Source organism: Staurois parvus, unplaced genomic scaffold, assembly GCF_062004578.1.
Source record: "Staurois parvus isolate SC_StPar_1 unplaced genomic scaffold, SC_StPar_1.0 ptg000578l, whole genome shotgun sequence".
Lineage (NCBI taxonomy): Eukaryota > Metazoa > Chordata > Amphibia > Anura > Ranidae > Staurois > Staurois parvus.
The window spans coordinates 3,315,604-3,340,446 of NW_028318374.1; the positions used below are offsets into that span (position 1 = coordinate 3,315,604).

The 24,843-nt window shown below is 43.3% G+C and overlaps 1 protein-coding gene across 2 annotated transcripts in view; it reads left to right on the plus strand.

Annotated features, from left to right (window-relative positions):
* LOC149450216 (serine/threonine-protein kinase TNNI3K) overlaps positions 1-24,843 on the plus strand; it is a 452,856-nt gene that overhangs the window by 65,700 nt on the left and 362,313 nt on the right. For both annotated transcript variants that reach the window (XM_089692165.1, XM_089692163.1), the window contains one exon: positions 16,505-16,590. In XM_089692165.1, coding sequence (XP_089548291.1) covers positions 16,505-16,590 — 86 coding nt within the window. The remainder of the gene's footprint in view (positions 1-16,504; positions 16,591-24,843) is intronic.

The window sequence follows — 24,843 nt, forward strand, 5'->3', positions numbered from 1 at the left end:
CTTCCAGGTCCCACATGACGTCACGTCCGACCCACTAAAGCAAGGCTTGGAGTGCGCGCCGGCTTTCCACAGCGAGATTGATGCATATATATTGGTTGCACAGACTGGACACCTTAACCACTTTCCGTCCGGCTGGACAGGAGATGTGCCGAAGAGGGTCGCCGTTTAAAAACGACCCTCGCATTCCCTGCCTGTGCGTGCTCCCTGGGAGCGCACGACACCGCGATCCGGTGCCCGCTGCGTCCTCACCAATCGCTGTACGGGACCTCTGTGTGAGGCCCCAATCATGTGATCAGTGATTGACCAATCAGTAATTACATGAATAGTAGTAAGCAAGATGTCATTTCCTGACATCATTGCTTACTACATGTGAAATCTGTGAATGATCACAGAGGTCACATGGTACAAGGCTATTCACAACAGCCTTGTGCCATGTGACAAGCTGTGACCAATCACAGCTCTCACAGTATTTCTCAATGGCTGCAAGAATGCAGCCAGAGAGAAGGAGAGATGATTGCTTTTACAGCCTTTATGGGTGTAAAAGCAATCAGTGTAAAAAAAGAAAAAAAAATCTTCATCACCCCCCACAAGTAGTACAGTGTCATTATGGTACTGCTAGGGTGACAGTATGTAAAAAAAATAAATAATAATATAAAAAAATAACAATGTAAAAAATGTTTTGAAACATTATAATTTTTGGTTATAAACTAATTTGGGTTTTTTTTACTAAAAAGATAGCTGAATACATTTTGGCCAAGATTTCTGAAGAAAGATTATTTATTTGCAAACTTTTATAAGAAAACACTTTTTATTTCAAAATGTTTGGATTTTTCATTTATATACCAAAAAGTTAAAATCCCAGTGGTGAATAAATAAAACCAAAATAAAATTTTATCTGTCTCAAAAAAATGCTAAATAATTCATATGGGTACAGTGTTGCATGACCGCGCAATTGTCATTCAAAGTGTAATAGCGCTGAAAGCTGAAAATTGGCCTGGGCAGGAAGGGGGTGAAAGTGTCTTGACTTGAAGTGGTTAATATGTGAGTGCATTTTTATTCATTATTTGAACCATGGTTCTTAATAAATATTACGCTTAGAGCAATTTTATGAAAATGTGTTTTATTTGAGCTTTCTGGAGAGCCATTGTTAGAAGGGGAGCTTGGAGATTCATGGTATGAGAGCCTGCAGTTGGTAATCCACACACCTTCTGGTGTGTGAGAAATTCATCTATTACTCACGAGCGGTGGAGAAGAATTCATTGGATTTATGTGACACCCTCCTATGGGACTCTCATTCATTCCTACGTTTTTTTGGACTTTATTAAACCCTGTATTCGTTAATTATTCACATGGTGTTGGGAGAGCACTTCTTATGTATGTGTGTATCTACTTTCATGTTAATATACCTATTTTATTGAGCATGCGCCTATCTAGTTATGGTTTGTTATACAAAACATGGTAATGTGTTCCCCCATGTGAGCAGCATAACATGTGACCATGAGACTAGCAGCCATTTTTATCCCATCAAAGCAATGTGAGAAGGAAGAGGAAATACATCATAAAAAGGGAGGGAACACAGAAAAAGATGGTGTAATAACCAAAATGACCACAAAATGGTAGTATATTAACCAACTATACCAGTGGTTGCCAACGGATGGTCCGTGGACCATTGGTGGTCTGCGTGATTATTTTGGTGGTCCGCAGAAAAATCTGGACATTATTTGCATTTTTTTATGTTTTATTAATAATAAAACAAAAATAATATTCTAAGAAATTCTTATATTTTGAATGACATTTTACACCTTTATATTGCAGTAGTCACGAACTGTACTAGAGAGGGGGAAACAAGGGAGGCGCAGCATGACATCAGGGTATTCTCAAGTTGTATGAGGCAACCATAGTAGTGGTCCGCAGGATTTAAAATTATGAATTTAGTGGTCTGTGAGGTCCGAAAAGTTTGGCGAGTGCTGAAGTATACTGAAGTCAGTGCTAAATTCTCAGTAATATGAACATCAACCATGACTATGCATTGCATTATAATTTCATACCACAAGTGTAACAGCACAGGAAGGGAAGAGAAATCCCTGGCAGGTGTTTTTTGACTATTCCCTACCCTAAAAAAAAAAAGTTTTGCTTGAGATATGTTTCAAAGAGACTCTGTCACTTGATCCATTTTAAAGCCTAAAAATGTATTCTATATTCTCTTCCTTTACACATGGAAGAAAAATATATTTGAAATATATTTTAAAAATATTCTTCCCAAATATTGACCTATATTTGAAATACTACAATTTTGGCCATATTAAAAAAAAAAATAAAAATAAAATATATATATATTATGTTGAAATGCGTTTTTATTGCAAAATATATGAAAGATATTTTTGTACATACATTTTCAAATATACTGTATGTCTTTAAAAATACATTTAATCTACATTTTTGGAATGCATTTAGAAATATATGTAAAAATATATGTTAAAATAACATTTTTGTGTGTTAAAAAAAATCTGAAGAATATATTTAAAAAATATATATTTTGAAAAACATTTTTCATATATTTTGTAATGTATAAAAACACATGTCAACATGCAGTGTGTGTGTGTGTGTGTATATATATATATATATATATGGGCAGCACAGTGGCTAAATGGTTAGCATTTCCGCCTGGCAGTACTATGGTCGTTGGTTTGAATCCCAACCACAGCACCACCTGCCTGGAGTTTGCATGTTCTCCCTGTGCCTGCGTGGTTTTCCTCCAAGTACTCCAGTTAACTCCCACACTCCAAAGACATGCTGGTAGGTTAATTAGCTCCTGTCTAAAAATTGTCCCTAGTATGTGTATGTATAAATGTAAGTTAGGGACCTGAGATTGTACGCCCCTTGAGGGTTAGGGACTGATATGAATGTACAATATATGTAAAGTGCTGTGTAAATTGACGGCGCTGTATAAGTACCTGAAATAAATAATACCTAAATGTATATATATTTTGAAATATATTGAATACGGCCAAAATTTTAGTATTTCAAATATATGTCAATATATTTGGAAGAATATTTTTTAAATATATTTCCAATATATTTTTCTTTCATGTGGGTTGGTATCAGTCTGGAGAAGTGCGCATTCCTAAGTAGGTTGCATTTCCATGTAGCTCACTCTAGATAACTCCCACATGTAATGAAGAGCATCCATGATAAAAAGAACTGAAATTCAATGAATGAAAGGAGTGGGCCAATCAGGGGCGGACTGACAACTCATGGGGCCCCCGGGCAATAGGGGATCATGGGGCCCCTGTGTCCTTGCCCAAACTCAAAAAAGCCTATGAAAAAGGTACCAGGGGCATCTCATGGGGCCCCCTACTGACCCTGGGCCCCCGGGCAGTGCCGAGTTTCCAAATGGTCAGTCCGCCTCTGGGCCAATGATAGTCAGGGTTGGGAGGAAAGTGTTAGATGATGCTGGACATCCTGCAACCAGGGAAAGAGGCAGGCTCTATCTGACATGCTGCAGCTTCTGATGCACACTATTATACAGGATTTATTATATAGGATTTAATATACATGATTTAATATACAGGATTATACAGGATTTATTATACAGGATTTATATAGTGCCAACAGTTTGCTCAGCACTTTACAAAATGAAGGCAGACATGACAGTTACAATACAATTTGGTAGAAGAGGAATCCGAGGGCCCGGCTCGTCAGAGCTTACAATCTAGGAGGAAGTACCATTATGAGAAATCAGAGTAAGCAATTTCAGTCCAGGAGAGGTGCCTGTACTACTGTGCAAGACTGAAGAAAAGGCCGGAGTTCAGCTTTAACTCCCAATACAGGTTCACTTTAAGAACTCCCATTTCTTTCCCAATGATGTATTTCTGCTCTGCACCTCTCTGATCTCGCTCAGTGTATGACAGAAGCCCCTATTAAGTCTTGCAGATCATCTTTACAACCCTTTAGATAGGAAAGAGAAAAAAATTGAAAAATAAACTTCAAATAGAAGCGAGACTTTATAATGCTGGAAATTGATTATTTGTAACTCGTATTTCTGTTCCCTGTACAAAATTTACAAGAACAGGGCAATATGCAAAAACTGATTTGTGGAATGTCACGGTTAATTAGGCTGTAATTATGTCAGTGAGATATTATTTCCATTAGTGCTGATGCAGATTGTGGCTTATCATTATTTAAACAATTCTTCTTGGCAAGCCAATAAATAGTGCACGGAATTTATTAAAGATTCAATGGGAGTCTTCACCGGTATGCTTCATGGATGCGGCAACTTGTTTTACTGTCGTAAAATTAAATTATGTTTAATCCATTTATTGAGAAACATTCAAACTCTGGAAAGAAAGGAGATTGGAATTTTAATAGATTGAACTTGTTATCGACTTTTCGGTTTAAAGGGATTGCCCATTAGGACATTTTTTCTTTTCTTCCGCTGGACTGCCCTGTGCGAGGGCTGTATGGAAGAGCAGAAGATTCCTTTAAGGTGGCCCTATGATGAGATGATAGCAAAGAGTCCTGAATGGATGAATAAAGAGCACTGTAGATTAGAAATACTTTGGGAGAAAACATTGCTCCTGGCTTCTTTAAGTGGTCATGTGACCAAAACTTCAGACTGGCTGATGCCAACTGAGCTCACGGGTCCAAATGTCTAGACGAGGAGTCTCCAAACTGCAGCCCACGAGCCAGACGTGGCGCTTTGCTTAACTTTTTTGGCCACTGATATGAGGGACTATTCTTTCCACTGACACTAATGATAGAGCACTATTCCTTCCACTGATACAAGGGACTATTCTTTCCACTGATACAAGGGACTATTCTTTCCACTGATACAAGGGACTATTCTTTCCACTGACACCAATGATGGAGCACTATTCCTTCCACTGATACGAGAGACTATTCTTTCCACTGATACAAGGGACTATTCTTTCCACTGACACCAATGATGGAGCACTATTCCTTCCACTGATGAAAGGAACTATTCTTTCCACTGACACCAATGATGGAGCACTATTCCTTCCACTGATACGAGGGACTATTCTTTCCACTGACACCAATGATGGAGCACTATTCCTTCCACTGATACGAGGAACTATTCTTTACACTGACACCAATGATGGAGCACTATTCCTTCCACTGATACAAGGAACAATTATTTCCACTGACACCAATGATGGAGCACTATTCCTTCCACTGATACGAGGGACTATTCTTTCCACAGACACCAATGATGGAGCACTATTCCTTCCACTGATACAAGGGACTATTCTTTACACTGACACCAATGATGGAGCACTATTCCTTCCACTAATACGAGGGACTATTCTTTACACTGACACCAATGATGGAGCACTATTCCTTCCACTGATACGAGGGACTATTCTTTACACTGACACCAATGATGGAGCACTATTCCTTCCTCTGATACGAGGGATTATTCTTTCCACTGACACCAATGATAGAGCACTATTCCTTCCACTGATACAAGGAACTATTCTTTCCACTGACACCAATGATGGAGCACTATTCCTTCCACTGATACAAGGGACTATTCTTTCCACTGACACCAATGATGGAGCACTATTCCTTCCACTGATACAAGGGACTATTCTTTCCACTGACACCAATGATAGAGCACTATTCCTTCCTCTGATACGAGGGACTATTCGTTCCACTGACACCAATGATAGAGCACTATTCCTTCCTCTGATACGAGGGACTATTCTTTCCACTGACACCAATGATGGAGCACTATTCCTTCCACTGATACGAGGGACTATTCTTTCCACTGACACCAATGATAGAGCACTATTCCTTCCACTAATACAAAGGACTATTCTTTACACTGACACCAATGATGGAGCACTATTCCTTCCTCTGATACGAGGGATTATTCTTTACACTGACACCAATAATAGAGCACTATTCCTTCCACTGATACAAGGAACTATTATTTCCACTGACTCCAATGATAGAGCACTATTCCTTCCACTGATACAAGGGACTATTCTTTCCACTGACACCAATGATAGAGCACTATTCTTTTAACTGATACAAGGGACTATTCTTTAAACTGACACCAATGATAGAGCACTATTCCTTCCACTGATACAAGGGACTATTTTTTCCACTGACACCAATGATGGAGCACTATTCCTTCCACTGATGCCAACAATGGAGCATTATTCCTCCCAATGACACCAGAGATGGGGAACTAATTCTCCCACTGACATCAATGATGTAGTTTTTTTACTCCCACTGACCATCAAGCCTATGGCATTGTGTACTCTCACTGATGCTGGAGAATTTTCTAATCCCACTGGACACAGTTCAGCCCCCTAAAGTTTGAAGGTCAGTAAAGTGGCCCTTTGTTTCAATAGCTTGGAGACCCAGGCCTAGACATTTGGATATACGATCAGCACAGGAGGTGGTTCAGGGCAGTTTTGAGGAGAAGTAAGTATTTAAGCTGTTCTACTACCTCATACTAGGTATCAGCTTGGGTTCAGCTCCCAGCTCAGTGTGAATCCACGTTCGTCTGAACCCAGAAGTTACCTATCAGTGCCAGGAGAATGAGCTGCAAATGTGTGAATCTCTGCCCCACAGCTACACGTACACAAAGGGTTGGGGTTGCTTGTGACAATTGGGTCAATGTTAAGGGGCACTCTGATGGGCACATTTTATATTAAGGAGGCACATGTTATTGTAAGGGGCACTCTGATGGGCAGATTTATATTAAGGGGCACTCTGATGGGCAGATTTATATTAAGGGGCACTCTGATGGGCAGATTTATATTAAGGGGCACTCTGATGGGCAGATTTATATTAAGGGGCACTCTGATGGGCACATTTATATTAAGGGGCACTCTGATGGGCAGATTTTATATTAAGAGGCACTCTGATGGGCACATTTTATATTAAGGGGGCACATGTTATTGTAAGGGGCACTCTGATGGGCAGATTTATATTAAGGGGCACTCTGATGGGCACATTTATATTAAGAGGCACTCTGATGGGCACATTTATATTAAGGGGCACTCTGATGGGCAGATTTATATTAAGGGGGCACAAATGGGCACATGTGATGGAAAGGGGCACTCTGATGGGCACATGTGATGGAAAGGGGCACTCTGATGGGCACATGTGATGGAAAGGGGCACTCTGATGTGGAAATGGGATGTAAAGGGGCACTCTGATGGATACATTATTTATTTATTTATTCCGGGTACTTATATAGTGCCATCAATTTACGCAGCGCTCTTACATACATATGGTACAGTCACATCAGTCCCTAACCCTCAAGGCGTGTACAATCTAAGGTCCCTAACTCACATTCATACATACACATACTAGGGACAATTTAGACAGGAGCCAATTATTCTACCAGCATGTCTTTGGAGTGTGAGAGGAAACCGGAGTACCCGGAGGAAACCCATGCAGGCACAGGGAGAACATGCAAACTCCAGACAGTTGGTGCCTTGGTTGGGATTCGAACCAACGACCCTAGTACTGCCAGGCAGAAGTGCTAATCATTTAGCCACTGTGCTGCCCACATGTGATGGAAAGGGGCACTCTGATGGGCACATGTGATTGAAAGGGGCAGTCTGATGGACACGTGATGTAAAAGGGCACTCTGATGGGCACATGTGATGGAAAAGGGCACTCTGATGGGGAATATGATGTAAAGGAGCACTCTGATGGGGAAATATGATGGAAAGGGGTACTTTGAGTGTAAGGGGGCACTCTGATGGGAATACCTAATGGAAGGTGGCACTGTGATGGGGACAACTGATGTAAAGGAGCACTCTGATGGGCACACCTGATGTGATGGGAATACATGATGTAAAGTTGCACTGTGATGGCGACACGTAATGTAAGGGGGCACACTGATGGGGACCTCGGCCAGAAGAAAAATTTAGTGACCGGACCTCCTTGAATTTTAATCCAATACCCCTGGTGTAAGCAAAAAGTGCCAGGAAAAGCCCGCTCCTCAATGTTAATCACTGTACCTGTCAGTGGTCATAATGTTATGGCTGATCGGTGTACATTACGGCATTATTCATTATTATATTTTGTATTTTTGCTGTACATGAACACAGATGTGTTACGCTCTGCACTGAGCTGTATATTAGACTGTACATCACATGTATGACACGGAGGAGGACTAAGTACATAGTAAGTATGCAGAGACAATATAGCGACTTCATCTGAAGACGAATTGGAAGGTAGAGGTGAATACTGAAAAGGTTGCTGGATACAGTAGTCACTTGTGCTCTGCTCTGATAATGTCAGGTCTCCTGAGGTTTTCCCTGGTCTGGGTAATTCCTTTCAGTCCAGAACTTCAATAATCTATATGGGTAGAGAAGATAAAAGCAACAAAAACACAAAATAAATCTTACCACTAGAAAGGTCTGCATATTTGAGTTGTTTTTTTTCCGTCGTTGATTAGATCTCCCCATTTGTCCTATTCTGTAATGCTCATTGCCAGCTGGGATCCTGTCCAGGGGCGGACTGACAACTCATGGGGTCCCCAGGCAATAGGGGATCATGGGGCCCCTGTGTCCTTGCCCAAACTCAAAAAAGCCTATGAAAAAGGTACCAGGGGCATCTCAGGAGCCCCCTACTGACCCAGGGCCCTTGGGCAGTGCCCGAGTTTCCGAATGGTCAGTCCGCCCCTGATCCTGTCTTCATTTTTTTGAAGGAAAAACACGGCAATGTTCTCCACAAGAATATTCAGACATAAAGAAGTTTGGTGATTGTATTTTGACGAGCTGGACAGCTTGGTCACTTAAAAGAAGTGGAAGAGACTTACTGGCTGGATCAACAGGTGCTCATAAAACTGCTGTGTTAGTCTGGATTCACACTGATGCGGTGTGGGATTTGCAGCGTTTTCAGTGCGAAAACGCTGCAGGTGTGTATATTGAGTTAACATCCCGAAATCAGTTCGCAAAATGCGGTGCGATGTGCAGAATTGGATCACATGGGTGTGAATACCCATGTGATCCGATTCTAGTGCGGACCAAAAAAAGGGTCCTGCACCTCTCTGGTGCAGATGCGGTGCGATTAGAGCCCTCATTCAAAGTCCAGAATTTATAAAGCTGGTCTGAGCTGAAAAAAAGGGGCCAGGGAGCTAAAATTACACTCTGCAGAGCTTAGTGGGGAGAGCTCTGAGTGCTGATTGAAGGGAAGAGACCCTCCTCCCCACCCTCCACACAGCACACTGGAACAGAGCAGAGGCTGTTACTCTGCTGGAGGTCCCTCCACTGTCACCATTTTCTCTTGGTGTCAGGAAAACTTGTCAGAATTCAGGGACTCGTTTTGTAAGCAGAGGAAAGACACAGCAGAAGGAAATAACACTGGATAGAGACAAGTACATACTGTACTCTGCAACGCACTGGACACCTCCATGCACTGTACTCTGCAACACACTGCACACTGCCATGCACTGTACTCTGCAACACACTGCACACTGCCATGCACTGTACTCTGCAACACACTGCACACTGCCATGCACTGTACTCTGCAACGCACTGGACACCGCCATGCACTGTACTCTGCAACGCACTGGACACCGCTAAGCACTGTACTCTGCAACACACTGCACACTGCAATGCACTGTACTCTGCAACGCACTGGACACCGCCATGCACTGTACTCTGCAACACACTGCACACTGCAATGCACTGTACTCTGCAACGCACTGCACACTGCAATGCACTGTACTCTGCAACGCACTGGACACCGCCATGCACTGTACTCTGTAACGCACTGGACACCGCCATGCACTGTACTCTGTAACGCACTGGACACCGCCATGCACTGTACTCTGCAACGCACTGGACACCGCCATGCACTGTACTCTGCAACGCACTGGACACCGCCATGCACTGTACTCTGCAACGCACTGGACACCGCCATGCACTGTACTCTGCAACGCACTGGACACCGCCATGCACTGTACTCTGTAACGCACTGGACACCGCCATGCACTGTACTCTGTAACGCACTGGACACCGCCATGCACTGTACTCTGCAACTCACTGGACACCTCCATGCACTGTACTCTGCAACGCACTGCACACTGCAATGCACTGTACTCTGCAACGCACTGGACACTGCCATGCACTGTACTCTGTAACGCACTGGACACCGCAATGCACTGTACTCTGTAACGCACTGGACACCCCAATGCACTGTACTCTGTAACGCACTGGACACCCCAATGCACTGTACTCTATAACACACTGGACACCGCCGTGCACTGTACTCTGCAACGCACTGGACACCGCCGTGGACTGTACTCTGCAACACACTGGACACCGCCATTCACTGTACTCTGTAACGCACTGGACACCGCCATGCACTGTACTCTGTAACGCACTGGACACCCCAATGCACTGTACTCTGTAACGCACTGGACACCCCAATGCACTGTACTCTGTAACGCACTGGACACCGCCATGCACTGTACTCTGTAACGCACTGGACACCCCAATGCACTGTACTCTGTAACGCACTGGACACCCCAATGCACTGTACTCTGCAACGCACTGGACACCGCAATGCACTGTACTCTGCAACCCACTGCACACCGCAATGCACTGTACTCTGTAACGCACCGGACACCGCCATGCACTGTACTCTGTAACGCACTGGACACCGCCATGCACTGTACTCTGCAACGCACTGGACACCGCCATGCACTGTACTCTGCAACGCACTGGACACCGCCATGCACTGTACTCTGTAACGCACTGGACACCGCCATGCACTGTACTCTGCAACGCACTGGACACCGCCATGCACTGTACTCTGCAACGCACTGGACACCGCCATGCACTGTACTCTGCAACGCACTGGACACCGCCATGCACTGTACTCTGCAACGCACTGGACACCGCCATGCACTGTACTCTGCAACGCACTGGACACCGCCATGCACTGTACTCTGCAACGCACTGGACACCGCCATGCACTGTACTCTGCAACGCACTGGACACCGCCATGCACTGTACTCTGTAACGCACTGGACACCGCCATGCACTGTACTCTGTAACGCACTGGACACCGCCATGCACTGTACTCTGCAACTCACTGGACACCTCCATGCACTGTACTCTGCAACGCACTGCACACTGCAATGCACTGTACTCTGCAACGCACTGGACACTGCCATGCACTGTACTCTGTAACGCACTGGACACCGCAATGCACTGTACTCTGTAACGCACTGGACACCGCCATGCACTGTACTCTGTAACGCACTGGACACCGCCATGCACTGTACTCTGCAACTCACTGGACACCTCCATGCACTGTACTCTGCAACGCACTGCACACTGCAATGCACTGTACTCTGCAACGCACTGGACACCGCCATGCACTGTACTCTGTAACGCACTGGACACCCCAATGCACTGTACTCTGCAACGCACTGGACACCGCCATGCACTGTACTCTGCAACACACTGGACACCACCATGCACGGTACTCTGTAACGCACTGGACACCGCCATGCACTGTACTCTGCAACGCACTGGACACCGCCATGCACTGTACTCTGCAACGCACTGGACACCGCCATGCACTGTACTCTGTAACGCACTGGACACCCCAATGCACTGTACTCTGTAACGCACTGGACACCGCCATGCACTGTACTCTGTAACGCACTGGACACCGCCATGCACTGTACTCTGTAACGCACTGGACACCCCAATGCACTGTACTCTGTAACGCACTGGACACCCCAATGCACTGTACTCTGTAACGCACTGGACACCGCCATGCACTGTACTCTGTAACGCACTGGACACCGCAATGCACTGTACTCTGCAACGCACTGGACACCGCAATGCACTGTACTCTGCAACCCACTGCACACCGCAATGCACTGTACTCTGCAACGCACCGGACACCGCAATGCACTGTACTCTGTAATGCACTGGACACCCCAATGCACTGTACTCTAACGCACTGCACACCGCAATGAACTGTACTCTGTACCGCACCGGACACCGCCATGCACTGTACTCTGTAACACAGTTTAGTTCTTCATATGGGGTGAAATATTTCAATACAAGAAAAACATTAACATGTTTCCCTCATGAGAGCCCCTTTGTTAGGGGTACCTCTAAGCTCTGCACAGCCAGGCAGCAGGTATTTTTCCATACACACAGACTTGCATCGAGGAGACAGTAACCAGTCCATGGGCTTGGTTTTGGTATTTTATTAGGGGAGATAAACTTGGATAGGGAAATAGGGATGCCTAGTTTGGATTGAATCAGTGAAGGGGGCCAACTTCCTTCCTATGTACAAAGACAGGTCATGAACCGTTCTTTTCCGTTAAAGCTGTCAGTCTTTGCAGATCAGTAGCAACTGCCCTTTATGGGCGAGGAACTAACAGCCCCTCCAGAAATCAATTTAGCTTCTTATACCTATATCCAGAGATATCTCCTAGATTGTAAGCTCGTAAGAGTAGGGCCCTCTTACCCCTCGTACGCTGTCTGTCTTTGTTGTACTGTGCCATGTATTGTCCCCCCCTATTGTACAGCGCTGAGCAAACCCTTTGGCGCTATATAAACTCGTAGTAATAATAATAATAATAATAATATCTTTCCTCGCCCTGCAGAGCTGCTCCCAGATCCACAGCCTGCTGACACTACCAGCCCTCCTGGCTTCTCAGGACTTCTCCCAGGACAAGGATAAAGGATTGAGCCCAATGCTGTCCTTTGAAAGCTTGCTACATGTGGCAGTCTTTCCCCTTGTGGATCCCAGGGAGTGCTGATGTACTCACTCTGTCCTCTTTGATTCCCAATGCTCTAGGTCTCGATCCCATTCACACCTCACTACTAAATGTATCCTCCTGAGCCAGGCCAAGCCCCACCTGGAGGCCAGCTCCACCTCCTTAGACCTATGGGACCCCTCCGAGGCATCGACAGTCTCCTCAGCACTCCGTCTTTCACCTGATTCCTCCGTTAGCCTAACTCGCCCATTTATGGGCCAGTCCACCACTCTACCAGGGCCTTCAAACCTAGTATTGGCCGGACTCCCATAAACATGGAGATTATGTCTCCGCTCCCTGCTTACCGACTTCTGGAGGGTTCTATGGTCCTCCAGAGTCAGGAGAAGGTGATAGAGCCACAACCTGTTAAGTCATCCAGATGACCTACAATAACCCGTCCTCAATCACAGACTCACACAGTTACAATGAGTAACACACAATACTTTCAACTGCAATACAGTACAGTATCCTAGTAGCACACTAGAGGGTGCGACATACTCTTTCTACCCCCTCCACATTTGGAAAACATTTTTTCTTTGGGGGGGGGTACCTTGTTTGACAGGTACCCACTCCCACTTCCAGTCAGATCACTGCCACGGATTAACCAGATGCCGCACCCCCCCCCCCCCCCCGATCCTTGAACAGGTGATTTCCGTTTATTAAAAGTCAGCAGCTACAGTTTTTGTTACATAGTCCAGTTGAAAAAAGACACCATCTATTTCAAAGTCCATCTACTGTAGTTCAACCCACACAGAAATTAGCTGCTGACTTTTAATCTTTGCCCAGGTGACTGAAGCTCCTCTTTAACCACTTCCCCGCTGCCCTATAGCACAAATACTGCTACAGGGCGGCAGGGCTGCGCAACATCACGTGAGTATATATGTGTTTAGCACACCCTTGTGTGATGCTTGGCTAGATATATAGGTTCAGCTCCAACCTGAATCTGGTGACACCTCCGATTATACCCAGAACACTTCGACACTCTGAGAATATTGTTTATGGGCTTTATTGAAGAAGACAAACCCTGAAAAAGAACTAGCTGATATAACACAGGTAATGTACATAGAACACAGATACCACTTTGCATAACACAGTTAGTAAGAAGTCACAATTCACTCACCAAAGACTCCAAAAACTGACTAGTATCACACTGACTAGGGTGACATATGAGAGTGACATTGACACGTGAAACAATAACTGTTAATGAGGTTTAGCAGCTTTCTGACATTTGCTATAGCGGTACTATCTAGAGCAGAAATGTCCTGCCTAACTACTGGACAGTGGGATGAAACTTAAAGTCTCTGAACGTTGGGGCCCTTTAATCAATGGAAGAGCACTCACTCTCTGCATGGGAGAGTATTTGTAATGCAGGGGTAGCAGGACAGCACAGTCTCCTTTAAGCAGAATCTTCCAATGAACATTGCAATAGGAAAAAAACAACACTTCAACATACAGGTGAAATCCTGATATACTGACACTTGCTCAGTATATTCAGAGCAGTAAGCTTTTGTGGGGACTTGGAACTAAACACACTCTAAAGCCACAGTACAAGTCTTGAGGAGACAAACCAGTAATATACAGAGACAGAGTTCTCTCATCAATCAGCAGCAGTAATAGCTAATTCTGAGCAGCTTGGCTTTCCAAGATCTGTGTCACTCTGAGAATTAGAGAGCAGGCTTTCTAATGACCATTCTCCAAAGATGAACAGCAAATACAGCAATATCAAAATCCCCTTTCATCACAGTACTCACTGTTTCTGGATTGTCCTCTAGATAGCATTAGACAGTAGTAGAAATTCTCTCTTACAGCAGCTCCAAACTCTGAGAGACACATGCACTTGAGTGGCTGTAATCCTGAATGTCAGGCAGGACAATCCTTGATTTGCACACTGTCCTCCTGCAACAATTCCTCTGCTACACACACCCAGCCCAGTTTATGGGTTCCAGCAGCACAGAGAGTGAGACTCTGTGACTTTACACCAGGAGCCCTTGCTCCATGTGGTCCCCTGAAAATGTCTTCTTCCCCCCATGTGTTTTTTCTTCCTTTCTCCTCTCTCATTTTCTCCACAGCCAATCATAAGTTCAGCTGCAACAGTGCTGCTATAGGTGGATCCTTCTCAGCTGTAGCAACAACCAATCAGAGCACAGTCCTGCTTTTCCTCTCTTTCAGTCACCAAGAGGCAAAAGAAAAAAAAATGCTTTGCAACTGCTGTTTAAGATTTAAAGCAACCAGCACATCTCTACATGTGATTTTGTATTTAAAGGTAGGAGGCAGAGCAGGGGCGGACTGACAACTCATGGGGACCCCGGAGAATAGGGGATCATGGGGCCCCTGTGTCCTTGCCCAAACTCAAAAAAGCCTATGAAAAAGGTACCAGGGGCATCTCATGGGGCCCCCTACTGACTCCGGGCCCTTGGACAGTGCCCAAGTTTCCAAATGGTCAGTCCGCCCCTGAGACAGAGCAATACAAAGCAGCGTGCTTACACAGTAAAGCACAGCACACAGTAAAACACACAGAGCACACAGTTAACACTTTGATCACCCCAGATGTTAACCCCTTCCTGCCCAGTGCCATTAGTACAGTGTCAGTGCTTTTTATTAGCACTGATCCCTGTATTAGTGTCACTGGGGATGTCAGTGACAGTTAGCGGGTTCCCCCCAGTGTCAAAGTGTCCCGCACTCCCGCAGTTCCGCTATAAGTCGCTGATCGCCACCATTGCTAGTATGAAAAAATAAATAATAAATTTTTTCCTAAATTAATGACAAAATTTGATTTTTTTTTACTGGATATGCTTTATAGCAAAAAGTCAAAAATATATTTTTTTATTCAAAATTGTCGGCCTTTTTTTGTTTCTACCACAAAAAATAAAGAATGCAGAGGTGATCAAATACCATCAAAAGAAAGCTATATTTGTGGGGGAAAAAAGGACATAAATTTCATTTGGGTGCAGCGTTGCATGATCGCGCAATTGTCAGTCAAAGTAACGCAGCGTCGTATCGCAAAAAATGGCCTGGTCAGGAAGGGGGGGGGGGGGGTAAATCCTCTGGAGGGCAAGTGGTTAAATCTGCAGTTTTCTTAATATAATACCTGGTGAGGCAGACATAAAGATCCTTGTTCAGGCACTTCCTGTTTTCGGGGTGACAGTGATCTCCCAACTGTGCTCTTATGTTGTCACCCTTTCATATGCTCTCCCTGGTGGGGACTAGAAGTGGCCATGTTGACACATATTGCACATACACGGTCCACCATTGTCAATATCAGGGATCTGGCTAGAGCAATACTGTGCAGCCGCCAATGGAACAAGTGCATGTACACAAAAAAATGGCTGAAAGATGCTAGAGGAGATCGGCAGCACTGAAATGAAAAAAAAAGGATAAAAAAAACCCAACGTATTTTATGGATAAAAAAAGTGACAATAATTTGTAATACACAGTGTTTTAGCAAAATAAATATCCAGCTCAGGTTTAGATCTACTTAAACTGATTTTAGAACTTGCAGGGGAACGATTATACAAACATAATGGATTGAAGTTTCTCCTTAAGTTGTTTTTTTTTTTCTTTTAAGTTTAATTCTACTTTACCATTATGCCGTCAATCACTTTACATCGGGTTGAATCCATCAACACTTTGCTTTCTCTATGTGTCTGATTAAAATTCACATAACTAAATAAAATAGCGCTAGCGATAAAGCCTGTGTGATCAGCTGTAAAATCTATTTTGCAGCTCAGACGACGCCTTCGGCAAAGTCAATTTAAACTATCGAACAGAGAATGGCCTATCTCTCCTTCACTTGTGCTGCATCTGCGGCGGTAAGTATGGTTCCTCGATATAAAAAAAAAAAAAATACTACTTCTATTTAAAAATGAATACAATATAAACACATTTAATGGTACAATAAGCAGAGCAATCTTTTTATTCAAATGAGTAGAGAGGGATACATTGCTGTTCAGACTTCGCCGTTCCATCACAAAACAGGAATTATTTGTCAAGCCAGCAGCAAGATGGAGTCTATTATTGGCCTCGGTTATTGAAAGGATCTAAAAGTAAAAGGATTGTGGCCAATCAAATCCTTTCTTTCTCTTTATAGCCACTATTTGAGAGCCGGAATCTCATTAGATGTTGTGGTTAAGGACAAATGCTGTACATAAGTATTAGTTCACCTTCTCAGAAAAAATAACAGCCTACACTAGTCTTTCCCCATTTGTTTAGGCCAGAGGAGCCATTGAAATAATCCTCAGGTCTTGGGGAACCCCTGATAAAACCAATGCATTGGGGGGGGGGGGGCAGTGGAAAATTTGACCCTTTCAAACTTGGTCAGTGTGATGAATGTGCCTCTTAGGCAGGACATAGATGATATAATTTTCTTTCCTTCCACTAAGGGGTAGAAGGAAACAAGATTGCTTGATTTCCCCATCAGCACTGGTAGTGATGATGGGGGAATGCATCCCGTAGAGTTATCGTGTTCTGCCGGCGGGGAGCCTTCCAGGCTGAAAGAACACAATGATCACTGCTACCGGCTATAGCTGCTGGCAGTGATCGCATGCAAGAAATCCAACAGATTGGTCGTACTGAAGCCGATTGATGGATTGACTTAGATTTAACCAGCCTGCCCATGGATGGATTGAATCTCAGCCAGTCCCTGCTAAATCAGCTGAGATTTGATCCATCTACGTCCGGCTTTATATTGCTTGCGGAATATCTTCATTATAGATAGCCAAAAAAGGTTATCTCACCACTGACTCTGCCCAATGGTTTTGGCCCTGTAACCATGCAGGCACCATCAAATGGTCAACCAACCACAGCTCAGGAAACCCCTAGGAGGAACACCAATGTTCCACAAAACCTTGGTTGAGAAAGGCTGCCCTACACCCTCCTGGTCCCTGCTTCACCTACCTTCATGGGGATACAGTTTCACCGTCCAGGGCAGTGGTCCTGGGGTTTGAAAACTGCACTCTTCTTCTCACTCACATGCCTTAGAACCGCTCTGATCTGTCCCCACATTCCTAGGGAAAGAAGTGGACAATGCAGTTTTCAAACACCAGAACTGCTGCACTGGTGGATGGTGAAACTGTATCACCCATGAAGGTAGGTGCAATGGGGATCTCGGGGGGGGGCTAGAGTTTAGGGTGTTCAACTTTTCAGTCTTCTAAAATGGTGAACTAACACCTTCGATAACTTATCATTTCAATCATATTGTCCAACTCGGTGAAAAATCCTTCAGTTAGATTGTTAAGTGTAGGACCACCATAGAGTCCAAAATCTTTTACTATTAATATTTATTCATAACATACGTAACTAACACAATTCCCATTGGCTGTTTCATGTTACAAGCAGACACTAATATTAAAAGATTTTGGACTTTTTGATCTGGTGGTCTTAATATTATTATACAGGATTTATATAGCGCCAACAGTTTGCTTTACAATATAACGGGAGACAATACAGCAACAATACAGTTCAATACAAGAGGGAAAGGAAGGCCTGCTCCTTGGAGCTTACAATATTTTTACATGTGGATCTTAAACTTTGGGTCCTCCATTTAAGATGTACCCTGGTTTCACTGCACCCATTATGAATTCGATTGACTTTCTTCAACCATGAACAGAAACAAGTACTGTCCGTGATACTTTTTTTATTTGCACTTACATACAATTTTGAGGACAAGCTTTCAGGGAATGTCCCCTTCTTCAGGTCCAAGCAGTACTGAACACAAAGGTTTAGCTGAATGTTAGAAGAGATGTAGGGGATGGAAAAAAAAAAGAGAGAACAGAGAGAAGACACAGCAAAAGCAAAGTCTGGGGGGGAGAGACAACACTCACAGAGGGAGTCATGCTTGAGGTGATAGTCATAAAACTGTTGGATAATGATTGAGGAATCCCATGTCCAAATTCAGGTTATCTCGTGTCAAATAGAATTATCATTCTTAGTTCAAAAGTTGATGACTTCTGCACACCTGTGGGACACCATTTCGTACAACCAGACCACACTTTGGGAGACCTCAATATTTTAGTTCTTAAAGGAAATTTCAAATCCATTCAGGAAAGAAAAACTTTTGAACTAAGAATGATATTTCTATTTGACACTAGAGATAACGGCCTGAATTTGGACATGGGATTCCTCAATCATTATCCAACAGTTTTATGACTATCACCTTTTGCTGAGTCTTATCTCTGTTCTCTTTTGTTTTTCCATCCCCTACATCTCTTCTAACATTCTGCTAAACCTTTGTGTTCAATACTGCTTGGACCTGAAGAAGGGGACATTCCCTAAAAGCTTGTCCTCAAAATTGTATGTCAGTGCAAATAAAAAAAGTATCACGGACAGTACTCAATTGTTTCTGTCGCAAATGCACTAATACGGCTACAACCACCTCAAGCAAAATGGAAGATTCAACCATGAACTAAAGATATATTGAATCCAGCACCTCCAATATGTAAGTTTTAATTGCTGGCTGTGTCCACACTGGGATGACTTTATTCATTTCAGGGTGTGAGACAAAACTGATGGTAAGGGGAAACCTAATTTTCCATTGTTTTCGAAAGGTGTCAGGCAGAACAGGAAGTGAGGGGAATTCATATATATCAAATATGTGCACTGCTATAATGACCCAGTCCTAAATCAGCATATGCTATTTAGCAGCTTCCACCCAATAACAGTCCTATATGTGTTACATATTCAGAAAAAATAAACAGAAATGGTGTAGCGCTCATGAAACAAATCTCAAACTTGTGGACACGATTATAATTAATTCTCCACCACGTGCATATACACTATATATCTCGTAATACAAAATGTCCCATCTGCAAGAGTCTCTTATAAAGCTTGCTGTATATCACGTTTTCTCTTTTTTCAAAAAACGTTTACACACCACTACTCCTCCACTAATAGGTGCTTACTTCCACCATATCTGCTCTCACCGGATGCACTTGACCCACATATAAGTGCAGGGTCAAACAAGGTGTATGTTCCCTTTAAGTGGGATCTTTTCATACTCTACAATACTGTCAGCAATCCTTCAAAGCTGAAAGTCTCTGGACTCCCTGAAGATTTCAATACTGCTTTGCCTTCAAGATGCCTTCCTGTATATACGGCTCTCTCACTCACCCTGTGATGAAACGCGTAGGTCCAGGGGCCTAACTGAATGATGTCATCATGTACGGAGTACCAAAGAGGAACAGTATTTGACATTGCTGAGACATTATGAAATGTATATGCATATGGTGGAAAAATCATTATAATATAAGTTTGACAAGTGAAGGGAACAGGAAGTAAGGCAAAACATCTAAAAGGAAAACAAACCCCATTGAAAACACATTTGCTAGTAGAGATAGGAGATTTAGAAATTCTGTGCAAATTTTAAGGCTGTATGAGTCCCCCTGAGGAAGATTTCATCTAATTTCCTGTCTACGTGACAGGTGTCAGACAGATTCGGCGACAGTAAAGAGAAATCTTCTGTAGGGTTCAGATAGCATTTAGGGCCCTTTCACACAGGGCATGCTCCATTTAGATCAGCAGGGGATCTGTCTGCTGATCCTCTGCTAATCAGAGAAGAGTAGGCGGGTGACAGGCATGTGTCCGCTCAGTGCAGACATGGACACCGCCTGTTCTGCTTTATGGGCAGTTGGATGAAAGTGGACAAGCTGTCCATTTACACCCGACTGCCCTCCGATCCGATCTGCCTAATCAGAGGGGGACGGATCCCTTACTGGTTTTTTTTTTTAGTGAACCAGATTGGATTGGAGGGAGGCGGGTGTAAACGAACACAAGCCCATTTACACTCACCGGTCCATAGGGATACATGGACCATCCGATCAGGTCCACCTCCCACTTGACAGGTACCCGCTCCTATTTCCGCTGAGCTGTCCCCCCCCCCCTCCCTCCCCATAGTCTTCTGGGACACGTGACAGGTCCCATAAGACTACAGGGCCATTCACAAAGCGCATCGCTTCTGTCACAACCGGGTGCCCACACTAAAGATGCTGGCGCCGGGGAGAGAAGATGGTGAGGACACCGCTGGACCAAGGAACAGATAGGTCTGCTGGAGGTCTGCAGGTTCTGCTGCCCAGAAGAGCCGAGTGGCCGGCCCGGTATTCTAACAGGGCGGTGGCGATGGGGGGAAATACCAGGCCGGCCCCTCCATATTCGCTCCATAAGGCGCACAGACATTTTCCCCCATTTTTTGTGGGGAAAAAGGTGCGTCTTATGGAGCGAAAAATACGGTACTTCTATTTGAAACCTGAGCAAAGTTTTAATTCTTCCTGGAACTATCCTGATTTATACTCATTTCATGTAAATGTAAATGTGTTGTTGGAACAGGAAGGGAGGGGAAATCTGCCTAAGCCCTGATTCACACTGAATACAACTTTGAAATCAGGCTACTTCACTTGAAGCAGTGTGATTTCAAAGTTGCAGGTCAGTGATATTTGTACCTCTGATTTCACTGCGACTTTCAACTTCATTTAAGAGAAGTCAATACAAGTTGCAATGAATTCAGAAAAAGTATTGCAGAAACTATTTTTGAAATCGCACTACTTCAGATCACACTGATTAAGACAGTGTCATAGGAATACATTAGATGTGATTTTTAGGTGTGATTTGTAAATCGCATGTCGCACCTGATGCAGTCATGTATTTAGGTTTTGTGCTGCCCTAGGCCACACACAAATTGTCTGCCCCAATGGACACTGACCAAGACAACCCCCCCCTTGCCCCTCCTGCGGAGGGAGCCTGACAATAACCAATAACACCCCTTGCCTCCCACCCGGGAGAGCCTTCCACTACCCCCCCCCCCCCTCGGTGATAGAGAGACACTCATCTTCACAGCTCCGGACATCCCCGGGAACGAGAGTTGGGCTCTACATATACCATCAAGCAGCCCACAGCCTCTCTCGGATCCCACCTGGCTCCCTTGGCGCGTGTGTCCCTACTTTCATCCCTTCTTCTGGGGGGAGGTGCTGCTCCCCTGAAAAATACTGCCCTAGGCAAGTGCCTTGTTTGCCTTGTGGTAAATACACCCCTGACCTGATGTCTCACCGGTGTGAACCAGAGCTAAAAGAAACTTAGCAACAAAACACTATGGAAAAGCCAACACATTTCAGAAGTTGTAACAGTCCCCCTTCTTTAGTGTTATAAATATATAAAACTGTGAATACAATTGATTATCATATCTGGACAATATGAATATCCTGTAAAAATAATACTATAGCATTTACAAGAATATAGCATAATAATTATGAATTAATTATACATTAAAATGATTGAATTCTATTTGTTCCATTCAGTAGAAGGTTATTTCTAATCTCATTCATATATAACCTATTAAACATTATAGGTTATATAGAAATGAGAATAAAATTAAAAGGTCATACAGTATGTCATTATTTAATAGGTTACATATGAACAAAATTAGAAATAACCTTTTACTAAACAAACCAAATAGATTTGAACTCATTGCTCTTAATTTACAATTAGTTTAGAATACATTGTTATCCTATTCTTTCATTTTTTTTAATAGCCTATATATAGCAATTGTTTCAATATTATCGTCTTAATAGTATTTAGATATGAAATTGATTAAATTCGTGTTTATAGCCTTGAAGAAAGACTCTCATAATCCCCAGCATTGGCTTTTTCTTGGTGATTTTATGCCTGGGATAAATAGAAGTGCCATCCAACCCCAAAAGCCTTACCATGGTGTCCCTTTAACTGGGCTATTATACCCAAGTGGTAGGAAGGAATGCCTGATCATCTGGACAGTATGATTGCCTGTCACAATGGTCAGATGATCAGGAGCCAGTCCCACCAGTTCCCGATCATTACTAGAGACTGGGAGCTGTCGTTGTGCTGGGAGCGTGTAGTGAGCGCATTTTCAGCACAGAAACCTCTGCTACCCGTGGACGCATACATGCAGGTTGAGGTTGAGTTAAAGCCCTCCCACTTTGCTGCCATATACAGTTGTGTTCAAAATAATAGCAGTCAGACATCACTAACCGGATCAGTCACTGTTTTTGGTAGAAATGATATTTCTACATGGCAAATAATTAACTAGCAGGTGTAGTAGAGTAATAGAAATCCAACAGACCCAACAGTCATGACATGCATGCTGCTGATTCTGTGTAATTGAATCACTAATTGAAAGGGGCATGTTCAAAATAATAGCAGTGTGGAGTTCTATTAGTGAGGTCATTCATTCTTTGAAAAACAGGTGGCAATTATTGCCCTTATTTAAGGAAGGAAGGCAGCAAATGTTGTACATGCTGGTTACAGTGCATTTCTCTCTGAAATTCTGAGGAAAATGGGTCGTTCCAGACATTGTTCAGTAGAACAGCGTACCTTGATTAAAAAGTTGATTGGAGAGGGGAAAACATATAAAGAAGTGCAGAAAATGATAGGCTGCTCAGCTAAAATGATCGCAAATGCTTTAAAATGGAAACCAAAACCTGAAAAACGTGGAAGAAAGCGAAAAAATACCATTCGAATGGATAGAAGAATAGCCAAAATGGCGCGGACTCAGCCAACAATCAGCTCCAGGAAGATGAAAGAAGGTGTAAAGTTCCCTGTGAGTACTGTTACAATTAGAAGACGCCTATGTGAAGCCAAGCTATCTGCAAGAAGCCTCCGCAAAGTCCCACTGTTGGAAAAAAGATGTGTGCTGAAGAGGTTACAATTTGCCAAAGAGCACATTGACTGGCCTAAAGAGAAATGGCGCAACATTTTGTGGACTGATGAAAGTAAGATTGTTCTTTTTGGGTCTAGTGGCCGGAGACAGTTTGTCAGATGACCCCCAAACACTGAATTCAAGCCACAGTACACTGTGAAGACAGTGAAGCATGGTGGTGCAAGCATCATGATATGGGGATGTTTCTCATACTACAGTGTTGGGCCTATTTATCGCATACCAGGGATCATGGATCAGTTTGAATACATCAGAATACTTGAAGAGGTCATGCTGCCTTATGCTGAAGAGGAAATGCCCTTGAAATGGGTGTTCCAACAAGACAACGACCCCAAACACACCAGTAAACGTGCAACATCTTGGTTCCAGACCAACAAGATTGACGTTATGGAGTGGCCAGCCCAATCCCCGGATCTTCATCCAATAGAAAACTTGTGGGGTGACATCAAAAATGCAGTTTCTGAGGCAAAACCAAGAAATAGAGAAGAGCTGTGGAATGTGGTCCAATCATCCTGGGCTGGAATACCTGATCACAGGGGCCAGAAGTTGGGTGACTCCATGCAACACAGATGTACAGCAGTTCTCAGAAACAGTGCGACTACAGCCAAATATTCATTAAGTGATTCAAAGGAAAGCAAAATCTTCAAACATTTCTCAGTTTATATAGTGAATGTTTGAGTTTGTAAAGAAGAATACAAACACTGCTATTTTTTTGAACAGTCTAATATTCACTTTTCTTCAATTTTTTTAGAGGAACAACACAAATTTGATCTATTTTTCTTCATGTTTTGATTTGGAATAGAATGTGTAGTGTTCCCAATGCATTTGTGTGGATGGAAATAAAAGCTATTAGAAGGATTTTGAGCTTTATTCACTTTTTTCAATACACTGCTATTATTTTGAATACAACTGTATATGTGTTAGGCTAGGTTCACGCCTATGCAGTTTGCCTCTGATCCCTTTCTGCAGTGCTTTTTGAGGTGTGTTTTGAGTTTTTGCATGTATTGCATTTTTGATGCATTTGCTTTTTTTGTTTTTTCAACTTGTTGCTGTGCAGAATAAAACACAAAATGCATCAAAAATGCACTGCATGCTTTTCTGAAGCATCTCCATTGAAGTCTATAGAACCAAAAACGCAACATTTTCCGTTTAAAGAAGTCCCTGACCCTTTCCAAAAAACGCACCGGGTGAAAACGCGGAGATGTGATCCTGTCCCATAGGAAATCATTTTTAAATGGACTGCTGTGTATATCTGAAAAACACAGCGGAAAATGCATTGGTGTGAATCTAGACTTATGTGGGTGGCAACAGGTAAAATATATATTTCCTCCTAACCACCTAAAAACAAACTGTATAAGTATAAATAAATATATACATATATATATAC